The sequence below is a fragment of the Fistularia commersonii genome, chromosome 12 (assembly GCF_037954325.1).
Source record: "Fistularia commersonii isolate RoL2024-O1a breed Wild chromosome 12, RoL_Fcom_v1.0, whole genome shotgun sequence".
Taxonomy (NCBI): Eukaryota; Metazoa; Chordata; class Actinopteri; order Syngnathiformes; family Fistulariidae; genus Fistularia; species Fistularia commersonii.
The window spans coordinates 15,346,644-15,364,601 of NC_141295.1; the positions used below are offsets into that span (position 1 = coordinate 15,346,644).

Genomic DNA, 17,958 nt, shown 5'->3' on the forward strand with positions numbered 1-17,958 from the left:
TAAAACACTAAGCACGGAAACAGATCACCCGTTTAAGCCAAGCCAACAAAAAAAAAATCACTTGAGTTTAATGTAGCTTTGACGAGGTTCCAAACCTGTTGGTACAAGTATTAGCAGCGCTACTATGGTCACAAAGTAAACTAATGTAATGCATGGAGTGTTAGTGTCTACTTTGTTGGTTAATTGTACATACTACAAAAGGGTATGGTCACACAGGGTAACTTTTTTTTTCCTGACCAATTAAATGCTACAATAATGGGAGAAAAAAATATCCGAACAGTCGTCTGCGTTTCTCGGCTCGATGAGAAATGCAGCGACTTCCTCTTAGCCGAAACTTTTTGTCTTTTATTTATCCCAAAAATAAATGTTCTCTGCCTGTTCCAAGAAAACATAGCGGCAGAAAGCCAAAACTGAAATCCAGCCATAGTACTGAGCAGTGTGTGAACACACCCTTTGCTGTTAGCATAATGTACAATTATTACAGCTGTTGTAGCAGCGGAATATGTTTTGACACTTACTCCCGGGCAAATGAACGTGTCACAGGTGAGCGGACAGGTGTACAAGGCTCCTCCCACTCTGGCAGTGGTTTGATCTCAAGTGGAGCTGGTTTTCCTGAAGATAGTTACAAATAGTACATCACTGTGTAAGTAAGAGCAAAAAAAAAAAAAAAAAAAAAAAGTCTCAAGCACAGAAATTATGCTGAATATGGAGATGGATGATGTATGTGGTGCTCATGATGTGGCGATACAGATGGTTAATTTGTGTATTATAACTAAGATAACTATTTGAAATGGTATATGATGAATGCCATGGTGTGGAGTCACTGTACACACACACACGCCTGCACACACACGTATATATGTAGATGCTCAGATCTTCCTTCTTCTACCAGACGGTGGTCATTGCATTTGTCCATTTTTTTTTTGCATTTCTGGAAGTGTTTTTTTTTTGACAATTATGTGGCCAGTTATGTCCTTTTAAACCCAGCAGTTCCCATTCCAAACCAACACAAAAAAACACACATGCCTAAGAAGAGAAATGTTAGTGAGTTACGGTTTCGATTGAGTGAAAAATATACCGAGTCACTTAGACTGTGGTAATATGTGAGCGAAACAGTTTATTGCTTCAAGTGTTCAAATGCTCTAAAACCAAAAAGAGTAACGTCCAGCATGCATGAAGTGCAGTCATCAACCACCTGCAGGGATGTAATGATAAAAAACTTGGTTAAGGCAACAGTCCTGACACCCATTTAAGGCAATCAATCTGTTGGATGGATCACAGGACGGTGAGTATTAAGTATGATTTAATGTTTTCTGTTTTTTAGTTCATTTTAAAGAGAGACAACATACAGAGCGGGGGAGGGGGGAATCCTACCAGTGCACCACTTAAAACATGCAAAGTGTGGTGATGAAGAACAATTTAGACAGGTCAAAGAGTGGAGAGTTTATTTTTCAAATACACAATGGCAGTTCGGTGTGAAGTACCTACCCTTACGTCGTCCCCTCGGGAATTCACCTACTGTTTGAGAGTCGGTTCGCTCTAAACAGACACCTTTTGCTCTTATTATTTTAGGACTCTGACCTGATTGGTGAAAGAAGACTTTGCTTATTATAAACAAATGGTAATCACAATAAAGCCCTCCTGTGACAACTTCCCTGCCATGCAAAGCAAAAAGATGAGACGAGACACAGCTAAACAAACACTACGCTCTAATGTATCCTTGTCACCCGTTCTTTTGCAGCACAGTTATGAAGAGGACGATTGTCATGACAACAGCAAACCCATACTGCCCAACATGCACCTTATTCCATGCACCGAGACTTCCCGCACAAAGACTGACGTTGCAGCTGTGCATGCAGTACGAGCTGCCCGTAAGCATTGAGGAGTACATTGAGACATTGAGTGGGCAACACTTATCGGAGCCTCTTTTTTAAAAAAAACGCCGACAAAAGCAAATTCCTCAATATGCCACGGCCTCAAAACTAGAATGATTCATTTTGGTAGGTGAGTGAGAGCCATGTGCTAGCCTACCACAGAAGCCAAAGCTTTCACAACATAGGACTGCGACGTCGAGGGCAGAAAGACAAGTACACAGAATATTAAACATCGCATGAAATGAGACGTATTAGTCCGGAGTGTAACTCCTGCATCATCTGTGATAAGTAGAGACATAAATAATCAAGAAATTGAAATGTTTTAGAACATATAATTCTAAAAATGTGCCTTTACTCAAAAGCATTAATGATTTTAACCTTAAAAACAAAGGGAACTGAACAAAGTAGCATTCATTTTTCAGTGTATGATACCTGTATTTAAAGATCACACTGATAAAAGAGGCTGATAATACGACAAATTATTAAAAATGACAATAAGAATAGATTTGTCAATTTGAAATTAACTGCTGCTATCGGCACTGTTTTTTTTTTTGTTTTTTTTTTTAATGATAACGATTTATCAGCTCCATAAATAATCTGTAAAGCTGAACTTTGTGAAAAACAAGGTGAAACAAACAGTAAGGTATCTGTCTTTGGACTTCGGATTTGTCAGGACTTGGCCAACGATTGTTATCTAAATCACGCAATTTTCCTCCCAATTAGTAAAACCATTAACCGTTTTGAGGGGCTGGTATTTGTATTGTGAATATAATTAGTGTTTATACACCTTCAAAAAAATTTGTCATGTAACTCTACAATTATTGAAGCAAAAACAGGTTTACTTCCAGGGCACTAGTTTCTACAGTGAGTCTTAACCTTCTCCAGGCAGATGTTGCAGATTTGCGACAGCCAAATATCAGATTTTTCCTGCAACTTCAACTTAATTTGAGCCTGAGAGGTTAATGGTGATAAATATGAAATAAAACATGATCCTTTTAAATGGAAATAACAAGACAAGAGATACAAAGTATTCTAGAAAAGTGTTGCAATGTAACGAAAGCACTCGAATAAATACAAGATGGACAAATCACAAAATAAAAAAAAGGTACATGATTACATTAGAATTTCAAGAATGACCAGAGGTTATGCCTTTTGTGGAGACTATTTTTAACTAACAGATTAGAGATAGTTTAAAAGGTAGTAAATGTACATCTAGGGCTCCTAATATTTTAATATGATGATAAAATAGCGATGCCAAATGACTCAAACTGTGGTTCACTTACAAGCTAAATACATCCAACTTTAAAGAAGCACTGCTCTTTACTTAGACAATACAAAGACAGTTTGTTAAAACACAATGATGATTTATAAAATTAATGTTATAAAATATCTATATAACAATTTTCCCCCTAATTTCTCCTATTCCAACAGAGAAATCATTAACACATTTAACCCTCAAATATTACAAATTCATTGTGTTTGAAAATAGCAGGTGTCAGATTATGCTGTTGAGTAATTGTGCAGCTCACTTTTTGTTATTGATCCCCAGAAAACATATGAAAGATGGGAGGCTTGAAGATCACTGGTCTAAAGGTCTTAGGGGGGAAAGTGTATGAGAGGATTCCAAAGTTGGAAATGCAAAATTCTAAAATATGTTGCATATCCTTTAAACCCAACGAAAGCTCCGGTTGTTGGCTTCCCAATAATGAGCCTCTGCTATTATTCAACTTTCTTTCTCACTTTGCCCATTACTAAGCCTTTCAACTTGCTCAGATGGTAATTCCCCTTGCTATTAGCTCTATCATCAATGGGCTCCATTCAGACGAGGGAAACAAAGGGGATAGAGGTGACCACTCCGAGTTTGGTCACTTCATGGCACAGCGAACAACCCCCTTCAAAACAGTCGACGGGGCCTCTCAAGCTCAGCAGACGTGCTTTTGACAAGGAACTCACTGTGTTAGTTTTGAATGGATATGGTAGCCATTACACTAACTCATCAAGAGGTGAAATGAGATGGTCGAGAACAGGCACAGCAGATAAAGAGCATATGAGAATGAGATACAAATCAAAAAAAAAAAAAAAAAATCTAAATGTTAATTCAAGTAAAATCAACAATGTCACATCTGTGAGAATGTTGGGAAAGACTTGATTATTTGCAGTACGACCATGAGCCAGCACTGTGAGAATAGCAGCTGTTAGACAAAGCATTGACAATTGTTGGATTGCTCAACACCGACCAACACGACAATTCAGCACACACCGACCAGCATGAAGCAGCATAAACTAAACACACCGCCGCAATATTTCTAAAACCCAGAGAGAGGTACGTATGTACGAGCACACAGAGATTTTGTCGTCTCACCTTTGCGATCAGGTTTAAGATTTCGGTCCACGGGCGGGGGCTGGCAGTCACTGAGCATTGGCCTGCGCGGTGGCGTTTTGGGACTGGAGCGGAAGCCCATGTGGGCAGGTGGCGGAACTTGTTTTCCCAAGGAGGAGAACTCCATCGTGCTTGGAGTCATGGGTACATAGTTTGGTTCGTGCACGGGCTCTGACAAACTGCCCGAGTGATGATGTGACGGGGAGTTTGCACTCATGGGTACATAGTTCTGGTCTACCTCTTCTGTGGACTGGCTGCCCACTGGCATCATTCCTTTGTTTTTCTGAGGGTGACAAAAAAAATGTTTGCTGTAAGGTTTAAGGGTAGAAACATATGGTTAAACATATTTTAGAAAGCATCTGAAGAAGAGCGGATTTTGGCTCGAAACGTCGTGCTATAATACATTTTCTTTACTCTTTACATTTTCTTTCAAATAAGCTATCTTTAATTTTGTAGCACTCTCAGTGTGTAAATTTTTTTCAAACCTTTGCTTAGGTAGTAGAGCTGAACAAAAAGGGTTGAAATTTCTTGAAATGGAAAATGTGAAATTATTCCATATGCCTGTAAAATGTCTTTAGTGAAACTTTGGTCATATTTTATATAAAAAAAAACAACCTTGAATCGCTAATGAAGTTCTATGTAAACATTGAAGAATACATTCTATGATTCAATGTGGAAACAATCCAAGACCATTGACACCACATGTAAAAATGACAAGTTACATTCAGACGAGAGGATGTTACAAAACCTTTTACGGGAATTTTCGTAATATTCAAGATTGATCTAAATGGGAAATACAGACAAAAATGGTAAAAGGTACAAGCTGCCATACATATGATGATGGCTGAGATTACTTTGCCATCAAGAAGACACTGAGACAAACAGAGCTGAAAAAAAGAGATGACAAGGTTGATGCAGTAATATCAACTTTGAATGTTCTGGACAAAGGCATCAACAGAAAAGACTTTGAAAGAGGGATTAGAGATTGAACCGGGTTTAATTAGTTAGCTTACAAAGAAATGAAGGGAGAGAGAACAAGCCATATTCTTGAAGAATCGCTTTAAGTATACCATACAACAGCAGGAGGACACAGAATTTGGAGGTAGGAGCTCACTAGTGGGGAGCTGAGAGACATGAAGAAGTGGTGCAAGAACCCTACAAAGAATAATATAGATATCCAGGGTATTTGTTTTGGCACTAAGAATGACTATCTTATGATCGAGTGGCTGTGCTGACAAAAAATACCAGATGGTTGGGTCACAGATAGCCTGGTGAGGCTAAACTGAAGCCATCTTCCATGAAAGTCTAAGGTGTGGTGTTAGTTAGAATAGCCAATTTGTTTTTGAAAGAGGCAGGACTTGCCATCTCGCCTCACTCAAACCATCTTTTTTTTGTGACGCACATGCTACAGCTCCTTCTAAAGCCTTGATCAAACTGCATGTCCTCCCAGCCGTAGAAAAACAGGGCGAGGTTCATAGATGATGAATTTCAATGATGAAACAACAAGGAATGCAAACATTGAGGCCCGTGCTGGGTAGAGATGTTTGAAAAGCCATGCTGAAGCTGGCCTTGCATTTAGGAGGCTGCAGAAAAACAATTGTTGGTAGTTTCCAGTGGGAATGGATAGGTCCACTGTGGAGACAAGCCCTCCAGCACTGATCCAAAGCCAACAAGAAAAAGTGGGAGGAACGGGTGCTGTTAGAGGTGACTTGGATAAATGGAGAGTAAAGATCGAGGCCACAGGGTCCAAGGAAGCGAGCTAGCATTTTGAGTACAGCAGGAACACTGGAGCCACTGGAGCAAACCAGTCCAAAGCCTTAAAATATCTGCGTATAGTGGGAAAGGAGCAAGGCATCGGGCCTTGATTGTGGAAAAAGGACATGCATCTGGGGCAACTAGGACAAGATCTGCCCGCCAAAGACAGCAGGTTATATCCTTGCGCTGCTCATTCATCAAGGAATATTTCGGGTTAAAAGGAGGAGACGGAACGTGCCAACATCCCTGCAAGCCAGCAAACCCAATGACACCAGAGGAGATTTGATGGGCAGTAATGCCGCGCAGGTCAAAAACTACATGTATTCCACATGAAGAGCAAACATATAATTAACAAAACAAAGACATATTCAAGAATGATGTTACCATAGCAGTTGTATGTCTACAAAAGTCATTTAAAAAGTCCTTAAATATCAATGATGTAACTATGAGGATAACCTATGATCTTTTGCTTAGAAAATGGCATCATAATCCCTACAGTCTATTTTATTGTGTGTGTGTGTGTTTTAAATCTCATCATTATTGGTGTGTGATTTGAGTTTTATGAGGTCACATCGACCATGAACTGAAACAGTAGAACATTTCCACTCCAATGTTGTAACTGCTCGCAGTCAGAAGAGACCAACATTTTCCTATCAAGACAATGGCTTCCAGAAAGAAATTAGTGCAGTTGAACAAACACAATATCTTTCATCTGCTAAGCATTCATTACAGCAAATTACGACAAAACAAACTGCAGTACATCATCTCAGTCCGTGAGATGATATGTTGCGCTGGAAAAAAGAAAAATTCTAAAAGTAACCATTGCTTGAAGTGTGCTAATTTATAGCTTGCTATATAACCATTTATATTTGGATTTCAGCGTGAATCTTTAATCTTGTGAATTCTTGGCTCATCTTCAGACTTTTTGCAACACTGCTTCTTAGTACAAACCCAGTATTATTGTAATGTTGTAAATACAAGTTGAAGTAGAAGTACATCTTGATAGAGAAGAACAACATCATCTTGGAAACATCTTTCCATAAGATCTTTTGGGAAAATAACTCAGGTGAGAGTACATGAATGCAAAATTTGCAGCAGGTAGTATTACAGCAATACCTCGCAGTCAAAGACCTCTTCAACACAGTATCCTGATTTATGCAACCACTTACAAAATAGCTGTTGAAACTTTCATTGAAGTCAAATGAACAAGTTTTGTCAGAGGGGAATGACCTGGGTACATCATAGCAGTCCTGGGATGCAAAATCTGTAAAAAAAAAATACAGAAACAAAATAAGTAAAAATACATAAGACACTAAGAATTCTACAAAAAAACAGTAGTATTACCGTACAATTTCCATTTCAGAGCTTCATTGTTAATTATAGGCCTAATACAAACTGTGGATTAATTAAACTATGGGGAGCTCCAACATGGATGAATTTAGTTGTTGAAGAGCTGCACCCCCAAAAAATAACTGAAAATAATAGAGGCTTTTAGATTCATCAACCAATTGTCTAATCTTGATGGTATATATAGATTTGAAAATGGATTTCTGGTACAGAAAAGTTTGTAACAGGGCTCAAAATCCGTTATAACAGCTTTAACACTGTGCCAAATCATAGTGCCAACTGTCAATCCCTGTAATTTGGTAGCAGCCAGTTGGATGATCGTGGAAAACTAGATGAGCAACGACGATTGGGGCTATCAAACTCTCATACTCTGTGATTAAAACATCACAGAGTTTCACAATAAACGACCGCAAAATCACAGGATGATCAAGTTACTGAATATTACCTATTGTGTTGTTTTTTGTTTTGTTTTTTGCCTTGGACCAAATAATTGAAAATGTTCAACAAATCTTCCTATCCACACTTTTGTTGTTGACTGCACTACATGGTAACACTACTATGTCCTAGATTCCTGATATGCACATGCTAATGGCTATAGCCGCAAAAACCACAGCCGTGCTAGAAAGAGGTATTCAAGGAGTGCCCACATAGACTTCACAAAGGCAAAACATTAGCTTTATATGTCGAGAGATTTTTACTTTGTAAATCATTTGGAAGGGGAAAAGAGACTCAACATTCATATTCCCTTGTACAAATTAAAAAAAAAAAAGAATATTTATATGTAGCTGTTGGTGAAACTTAATCAGTCCTGCAGAGTAATAGGAAGATTGATAAAATCACTGTGCAACAATATAGTTATGTAGCAAATTAGAAGTCTCTGGCCTAGTTTTTACTCCTGTCATGAGTCTTGCCCATGATGATGACTAAATCTTGCTATCATGATAAAGCGTTGTTGAGTTATTTAAATTTCCTTTTTAAAGTAAGCGAACCGACCGTTTAAATGGAAATTTATTTCTTTTGCCATTTCGGAAACCCCGCTGAGCGGAGATGGTCTCATGTCAGATTGTAATGGAATAATCTGTGGGAATACAAGCAGGCAAAGAATATCTGTGTTATGAGCACATTTGGGGGACATCGTTCCAATAAATCTGTGAGGAGCTGCTGCGTTCACAAGATTGTGTCCGTTCTTTTGTGTATTGATAACTAGCTTAAGGCATCTGTTATAGTGATGAAATAGATAGGAATTTATCCACTGAAGTGATTGTCAGTGTAAGCGGCTTTGACCAAATAGAGAACCAAAGATTTGATACTATATATATATATATATATATATATAGTGAGGGGGGAGGGAGAGAGGGAGAGAGAGAGAGAATTTCAAGTGTTCAAAAAAGGAAACTATTGCCATGTCTATTACCAAGACCGAAAACAACCTCCTCAAGATAACTGTCGGTGGTGTTCGGGATTGATTAGCTTTCGTTGTTTGTGCAAGAAATGAAGCTCCAAAAGTAAAAACAAGGCTTGCAAATGAAAGACATCTTGTTTCAAGCAGTGCCTCTCATCATGCATTGCAAGAAAATGAACAGTACCATCATAAAAGCAGTGCAAAAATATAAAGGTCATAATGTTATGAAGAAATATGGCTTTGTGACTGTTGCTGCTGGCTCCCCGTCTGAAATGCAATAATAAATAGAACGACTAATTTTGAGCCCGATGCATTAATAATAGAAAGACGAGATAATTATAGAAAGACGGTCTGGAGAAACTAAGCGACACAAACCTTTCCGAAGACGTGAACAGTCCACAGTGCCAATAGTGTTGCTGCGTAACGCTTTATTCCCAGCGCTGGTGGGCACAGAGTAGTTTCCATCTGTCTCTGAGACTGACCGAGGCACGCAGTAAGTGTCAGTAGGTGAGCGCTCTGCAGGCGGAGGAGGGAGTCCTGAGGTGGAACTGAGTGAAGGCTTGGGCGGCCTGGGAGGGGGAACTACATCTCCACCGCCCTCTGAGCCTCCCCCGCCTGTTGAAGAGGACAACGTGCGGGGAACCTGGTAGGTAGAGTTTGCACCAGGTGTAGGCGGAATATCATAACTGATGGAAAGGTTGCGAATCTGTGTCTCCATTGAGGCTTTCCGTGACGGCGTGTTGAAGACGTAAAGCTCGGGGTTGTCCCCGTTGTCTGGGTGGGCCGAGGGGGAAGAGGCGGACTTGGGGAGCAGCACAGTGTCCTGAGAATAGCTGCGGGGGAGGTGGTAAAGGCCATTGTCAGTCAAAAGCGAAGCGCCACGTGATGGTGGGGAGTCATAGATGGAAGATGCAGAGGCAGGCGCCTGGTGCTGTGGAAAGAAGCCATTTTGCAAGGTGTGTTTTGCCGAGGAGGTGGAGGATGTGGGTGCGCGGTGAGAGGGGAGGTTGTCATTCAGGTCTGTCTCTGAAGAGGTAGACTTGGAACACTCAGCATGAGCTCTAAAGGAGAACACACATACAAAACATTGATGTATGATTACAGAATGAAGCCTCTGTTAGATTTGGAGTAGCTTTCAAAAACACTTTGAATAGAAGTCTTCACGGAAATGGGTGCAGGTTTTAAAAAGTGTTATTTATTAGTCAGTGCCTCGGGTCCTACAGTAATTTTCCCCAAATCTAAGGGATCAAGAGCGTACTAACTGCTCTAATGACATTCTCACCACACACACAAATATATGCATCTGTAATTGAGGTGTAATTCACTTAAAACACAAAAAGATTTAGCATTTATCAGTTTGATTACCAAATCTGCTGGAGGTCGACCCAACAGCAGCTGGATCTTATTTGCACAACTGGCGTCCATTTTAATTTTGTGAAGACCTCTAATGTTTATCGTTGTTGTTTGCAATAAACAGTTAGTAACTGTAACTCTTTCCCCGTCCTTTTTTTGACAGTTCAGATACAGCGGCCCTTCAAAGGGAACTGATATTATTTTCAATGCTATATTGCAAGATACATCACATAAGTTTGGTAGCTGTCAATGTCCTCCAGGTCTTGGACACACAAATATATATATATAGAAATCTTTTTTTTTTTTTTTGGGGGGGGGGGGGTCTAAAATTAGAAATTCTGCTTTTAGCATTTCTATTTCCTTTTTTTGACATTCGAGAAGTAATAATTAGCAGGATGATGAAAGGTCATTAAGCCTTTTATGAGAACACAAGTGCTGACAGGTATTATCTTTTTAAGAGGCTGTTGGGGAAAGAGCTGAATGACATTAGAGCAGATGGTGACACATCTTTCCAAACTACCACAATGTACAATTGCTGCTTTTATTAAACGAGGACTGAGCCTCTCGATTGTTCCTGGGTAAATTCTAAAACATGCAAAACACTGTCAAAATTCATTTGATGGGAAGATAAGTACAATACATCTGGACATCTTTAAGTAGTTTCAGGCATCGGGCTGGGCAATATGGAAAGAGAAAAAAACAAAACTATTCCGAGTTTCATATGGGTTTCTTCACGGATTTAAATTTCATCTCGAGTAAGATATCAGATATCAGATTATGATGGACAAATTGGGATCCCATCATTTCCGATGAGAATTTTTAGGAGGAATGAGCAGACTGGTGTTTTATATGAGTTATGAGTTTTATATGATCCATTCATTGTTAAAAAAAATGAAAAATCAAAGATTCTATCAGGTTGTCATTAAAATGTATTTGGCCCTTTGTTTTGCAAGAAGTTTGAAGTAGTATGTAACTCCTGCCAGATGGTGGTGACATTGCACCTCAAAGTTGATAAACAACCCGCCATTAGGTAAAAGATCGTGTTACTATTGAAGAACTTTCTGGTTGAATGACCAGCCCGGGTCCAATAACCAATGTTATCTTTTCCTTCTTCTTGTGCTGCTCGATATGCGAAGTGTCCCGGTGGAAAGTTGACACGCTGTTAAAAGAAAACTGGTGATCCAACCAGATGAGAAAGCAAAAAAGGCAATTTTTACAATAGTGTGCAACTGAAATTTCAGAAGTTACTGTTGACGTGTGTTTTTTTGTTCTTTTCTTTCCCCAAAGTACCGAGAGCAGGCTGGAGAAAACGTTGAAAATTCCCCATATTCAGACTGCCATATCCAGCCATATTGCCCAACCCAGGTTCAGACACAACAAATCCAGCCCAGCACGCCCTATTCTATGGAGGCATTCACATCTGCAGCAGAGGGTTCGCGGTGTTGGTCTGTGTCACTCCTGAGTTGTTCTTTTATGTCAAGCACTCCACACAAGTTAACCGTTCCAGCTGAATTGGCTGGCAACTCACAGACTAGCCTGTGGAGGAAGAGTCTTGCTCTCACACTCCTCCAGGAGCAAATACTCCTGCTGTCCCTCCAATGAAGAGTGAGGCTGCACTGCACTGCACAGCACAGCGGGGACAAGGACAACAGCGGCAGCACAGATCAAATGTACAGAAAGGACAAATGCGGAGCGTCGTTTGAAAAGGAAGGAAAGTTGTTTTTCTGCAACAGGTAGTAGGATTGCTAATTTGCTACTAAATGATAGAATTGAGATGATAATGTATTTGAGAAGTCAATTAAAAGGGAAATAGACATTGTCACTTTCTTATAATTACTGCCTTTGTCATTTTTGGAGAAAAATGATTTGTTTTTACCTACTCCTTACTCAACATATGGCATCGATTCTTTTGCTTTCTGAAAAACTTGAAAATAGAATTACTTGATACATTCATTTTTTTCAGACTTTTGTTTTTTGTAATCTTAAATGATTTATTTTAATCGCCTTCTTGCCAAATCAACTTTATTCAAATGACAAAGTCCTGTTATGTTCAACAGTGTTGTTGCGCATTTTCTCATTTCTTTTATAATATATGTGAAGTTAAAGTCCTTTGACGGTAATTAAATATTGTTTCCAAACAGCTCCTACCTGTAAATGTGCTTGTTTTGAAGCCAAGGGCATATTTCTGAATTTATTTTAAGTGATATATTTGAAGTTACATTTTACTACTGGTTATTTTGCAAAACGTAGCTATCTAACACAAGAGTACACACATTGCTTTTGTTACAAATATTGTGTTTGGTGCTTAAAAAAACCCCAACAGAACAGTTTGTTACTTTTGGCTGTGCAGAGAATAACTGCATTATTTTAGGCCTGTTCACAGCTTTTGCAGCTCTCCCATATATCTATGGTACAGCGGCATGACATGGCCTTAATTATGAAAGACCAAAAGTGTGACTTTATCATCCTACACCCCATACATCTACATATTTAGAAAGATTTCTAAAATAAAATGTTATTTGCCGAGCTGAAAACTCGCACTTAGTCATTTGGATCTCATTTCTTCACATGTGGTCGTGAAAAGTCCTTGTAATCCACCAAATGCAGCAGAAGCTGGACAAAAGCAACTCTTATATCCAGTCCCACACTGACATTATGAGTGTAAAACATACCTGCTGGGCTCGGGTTTTTTACTCTCACAGTTGACCAGCCACAGGTAGTCCTGGGGCTCCTCTGAACTCGACTGGGAGTCCAAGTGTCGGACGCTGACGGGCTGGTATGGCGGGGGCACGCTGGAAAGCACTGCCGCTGCCGGGCCGACGATACTACCGAGAGCCGGCTGCGGGGGGGTATCCACGACCAAGCCTCCGATGGCTGACTGATGAGCAGCTTTTGCGGCCTCTAAGATAATAGAAATAAGAAGGCAATAATTAGCTCTCATAAAAAGTCCATCTATAAGGTTTATACGGGATAGGGGACCCTTGAAAAAGAAATACCTCTGGTCATACCTTTGTGGGATTCAGCGTAGTTACACTAATGTTTGCGTAACACAGCCTACGGCCAGCAACTAATTTTCTTGAAGACAATGAAGGATTTACCTTATGCATTATGCTTTGACAAATAAACTACCACCAAGGCTATTGGCTATTTTGACATAACAGTGCAGGTTCAAAAGTGCAAGTTAATTTTGATTCATTCAAAGTGCGACAAAATCCCCTTCTGCTATTTTCAGAACACAATCAATCACTGCTGCCCCATGCAAACTTCAAAGGGGTAGTCCAAAGTTCCCTCATGAATTCCTTGGCGTGTTTTGTGCAAAACACCAATAAACCAATCTGAAGGTCAGCGCTCATGTGTAAGAGGCAGGTGCGGGCCAGAGACACAACTGTCTGGGAGCTCTAATGTCTTGATGTCAACATAACCCAGACGAAGATGTGATTTTCTCTGAAAAGCTGATCGGCACATGATCTGTTTTGTATTTTTGAGTGTAAAACAAAACAAAAAGCCAAAACTTCAGTGAATTGGGCATATGAGAAAAAAAGTATGTATGGTAAAGTAAGTATGTATGTATGGCGGTTATGGTGAGGAAAGTACACCTTAAAGGGGTAGCATGTTTTTATCCCATATCTACTAAAGGTAAACACCATTATTGTAATTTGCAGAGAATAAGCGGCTACTTTATTCACATGCTGTGAACACTGTGGCTTAAGCAATTTAGATTTTTTGGAGCTAACAAACTTCATACTGCCAAAACATTTAGCCTCATCACATCGGACCAGCGAAATTGACACTGAAGACAACAACATTAATGGTTTTAGTGTGCAGGAGGAAGATGAACATAGAGATCCGCTGGAGTAGGACAAAATGGTGATAGAAAATGGATGGATGGATGGGTGGACTTTTCCTTGTGTTAAGTATTATTAATCTTTTTCATCAGCCGTGTTACAGCACAATTAAAAAAAAAAGTATTTCCAGTACGTATTTGTGGATGTTGATGAAAAGTTAAAAAAAAAAAAAAAAAACTTTCTCTGTGACATTTTTCTGTGTAACTATCTCATGTTACAACGAGGACACCTGCAGCTTATAGACTAATGGAGCCCATACATGTGCACATACATTTATTTTCAGCCTGTATGGCTTACAGTCAGTTACTCTGAATAGTCCGAAAATTATGGTATTCTGCCACAAATGGCTAAATTCCTTCTTTCGTACACCCCATTTCCATCTGCAGTTTACAGCTCGTGTAAATCTCTACTCATCAGGTGTTCGAACATCTGTTCAGCTATCATCCTGTCTTGGAGCGTTGTACGGAGTTCCAAAAATGTTAATAATATTAAAACATGCTTAAGACAGCTTTATGCATTGTCGAAAATATGACAATTGTTTTGGGTGCAAACAAGGAATGATACTTGTGCTTCTCGTTTGGCAACCTGGGCCTGCCTGACAACTGAGGTAGAAGAGTCCAACGCCATAGGTTCTCTCCATTAGTTAATAGGGAATTCCGCAAGCTTTCACTTGCATCGTCCATCTAACAAGAAACTAAATTAACACATTTTAATTAAAAAGGAAAAAAAAAAAAGCTTCAGAAGAAAGTTGCCATTGAATTCAGTGAAGTAATTTAGAGATAGTAATCAAGAGACCAAAGTGGCAGTGAGGTAGATGATGACGTCAACGTCTGTCAGACACTCTTGGGAAATTTCAGTTCATTACCGCTCAGGAACACAAGCTGGTTACCGGCACTGTTGTACTCAGTCCAAGATGAACAATAATGTAGTAGATTATCTGTAATCAGTTATATGAAAATAACAGTTGAGGTGTTTTTTCATTATTTTTTTTCAAGCTGCCCAAACATATTCATGAGTTAGTTATTGCCTCTATTATAGTTTTCCATCTGTCCTGCTCTATGAATTACACAATCTTCTGTCACTACTTACTAACTTGACACGGATGGCGGTGAAACCATTTTCATGGATAATCAAAACAATTGCTGCTCTTTGCCTGTGACAGTTGTCTAATAATCACACGTGGCACGAACAATTTGCAACTCGAGAGAGCATGAAAAAAAGTAATGAAGCTTTGAATGAACACAAACTGAATGTCAAATTTTCAAGTCTTGGATCTTAATTTATATTGTGTAAACGGATGAAGAAAAAAAAAAAATAGCACCTTCAAACACATGTTCAGGGCAAATACTAATATGAACAACATAAATAAAGACAGGCAACCCGGAACAGGAGTCCAAATTATTGATTACCGACTGTAACACCAATCACTATGTGTAACAAATTATTATTGTTATTACAATCGGAATAACAAAGTGCTACGATACTGAATGTGGTGTGACTAAGTGGTGTACTGTGGATACGATCAATGTCACATGGTGTGCTCTATTTCAACAATATCAAATTTAACTAGTAGGACCATTCAATATCCCCATAAGGTATTGGTGGGACACCTATTGGTCTGATGCTGCACCAATAACATCGCTTTTCTTTGGATAGCGTACGAGTTAGTGTCGCATTTATATCATTGTTATTTTGCTTTGAAATATTACTGGTGTTTTTTTTTTTGTAAACATTAGTTAATTGCTGCCTGCCAGAGTTTCTCCTCGCTTTAGTATCTCTTTTTCCTAAATTTTCTACTTTTTTTTAATTCTATTTACTTCTTCTTGCTTTAGTAACAATTTTTGACTTGTTACTTGGACACTTTATAGTTTTATTTGTATCATTCTCCCCCTTTTTTATACTGTTTATACAATTTCCTACTATTATTCATTATTGTTATGTTTTACTTGAAACTCTGGCACAACAATTTCCTTCGGGATAACTAAAGTTGTTCTTATTCTTATTCTTCTTAATTGCCAGAGAGGAAAGCATTTCAGAGCCGATTAAACATTCAGTCTTGCCACGTATTCACCTACAGGTCAATAACAGCGGTCCAGGTTTTCTTATCCCTTCCAGGTCTAATTACATTTGTTAGAAATCTCACAATGTGAGAAACTATTAATCGTTCTGCATGTAAATTTTATGTGGACTATAATAACTTAAATTAAATGCATAATCCGTATCTGTAGCATACACCTGTGATATCTTACGGTCAATGGGGTCAATTTTTTTTTATGACATTATGAGCACTTCCATTAAAAAGTCAACTTAATATGGGTCTTAATCAAGAGAAACCATAACGTTGACTGATCTCAGAACAGTTACAAGTCGATAATGGAATTATATTGCTGTAGACAGAATACAACTGTTTCTCAATCCATCTACTTCTCCTAATGTGAAGCACTCACTCCAACTGAAATGTGACTCCTGTGCCCTCACTCCAATTAATAGCAACAATTATTAAGTTTGGACACAGATGACAGATGCAAAGGGTCTTTAATATTCATTTTTTTTCTGTTCCTGAATAGGTAACTTCGAAAATTATAATTCTATCTTCAAGAAAATATATGCTCTGCAAATGTAGCTGTTTTGATGGGGTGCCTTAATCATGATGCACTGTTTTGCTCCCATGCACCCCATAATGTTATGATAGCAGAGATTCCTCTTGTTCTGAATTGCTGTCTATTTTAAACTAAGTAGATGCATTCCGTGTGAAGATTTGTATTGAATTATCTAAGAGGATGAGATGCACAACCCTATTACTAACCCAAGTGAAACTGATACTGTTCGAATGTTCAGTCTTGTTCAGAGTAAAGCAAGAAACGTGTGATTGGATTCGCGCCTAAAAAGACTAGGGAGGTCGTTCTTTGTAAAACAACCATTACATCACATAGGTTCATGAAGCTGTGATGGCATTGAAAATTCAATTAAAATGTCTTTTAAACGAGTGACCCTGACCTCCGAGCAACCCGCAGCAGCAGCGGTGGTATAGAAGATGTAGCGGGCAACATCCCCTGGGGCTGCAGCCTCAATTTCATTGAACACGGAGTTATAATTTGGAGCTGTGCACCCCGCAGCCTTGGTCTCTCTCTTGCATACTCCCAGACAGACGCAGAAGCACCTGCACAATGACTCATTCTCCATTCAATAAACACAAACACTCTTCTCTGAGCAGCTTTTACCCTGCAGTCACATAATTCCATCTGCAGTTTGGGGGGTAAATCACCACTTATAAACATAAACACTTAACTATACATTGTGCATCTGTAGGTCATTCCAAAGACTCAATTGCAGACTTCGTCCCATAAGGACCAAAAGGAGTATCTCTTAAAAGTGTGATATCTAAAGCATATGGCAAAGCTTCCACACTAAACACACAAAGCTTTTCTCACATAGATTCTTTCTTTTTAACTTTCTCCAATATCTGTCACTGTTTTCCTAGAGAGACCAATGTGCCTGAACACTGCTCTCTTGTTCAATTCTGTGTCATGTGCATGCTTCTGTGTAATTATTGTTCATTCCTGGATCATATAGGTGTTTTATGTTCTTTTTACATGGCTGCCATCTTGGCCGGGTCTCCCTAGCAAGAGATTTCTGAAAACAATGGGACATCCTGGTAAAATAAAGACAAAATAAAATAAGCCACTCTGGTTTTGCTACACTGGACTAAGAAATAGTTACCGTATTTTCCGCACTACAAGGCGCACCTAAAAGCCTTTAATTTTATCAAAAAAACGACAGTGCGCCTTATAATCCAATATGCCTTATATATGGATCAATATTGGTTATTATGGTAACCGCAGCAACGGGGCATTGCCAAAGTAGCAGCGAAAGACCCCAAAATGGCACCTTTCAAGAGACACGCTTGCGACGCAGAGTTCAAACTCAAGGCGATCAGTCATGCAGTAGAACATAGGAATAGAGCAGTGGCGAGAGAATTCAACATTAATGAATCAATAGTAC

The 17,958-nt window shown here is 39.1% G+C and overlaps 1 protein-coding gene across 11 annotated transcripts in view; it reads right to left on the minus strand.

The window, feature by feature from the left end:
- The window catches only part of gab1 (GRB2-associated binding protein 1), a 56,139-nt gene that overhangs the window by 5,112 nt on the left and 33,069 nt on the right, over positions 1-17,958 (minus strand). For 7 of the 11 annotated variants that reach the window (XM_086157347.1, XM_086157345.1, XM_086157346.1 and 4 more), the window contains 7 exons: positions 12,784-13,012; positions 11,640-11,732; positions 9,134-9,819; positions 7,179-7,273; positions 4,237-4,537; positions 1,489-1,581; positions 519-612 (listed from right to left, as the gene is read on the minus strand). In XM_086157347.1, coding sequence (XP_086013473.1) covers positions 519-612; positions 1,489-1,581; positions 4,237-4,537; positions 7,179-7,273; positions 9,134-9,819; positions 11,640-11,732; positions 12,784-13,012 — 1,591 coding nt within the window. The remainder of the gene's footprint in view (positions 1-518; positions 613-1,488; positions 1,582-4,236; positions 4,538-7,178; positions 7,274-9,133; positions 9,820-11,639; positions 11,733-12,783; positions 13,013-17,958) is intronic. The other 4 variants (XM_086157350.1, XM_086157349.1, XM_086157348.1 and 1 more) reach the window with 3 other exon arrangements.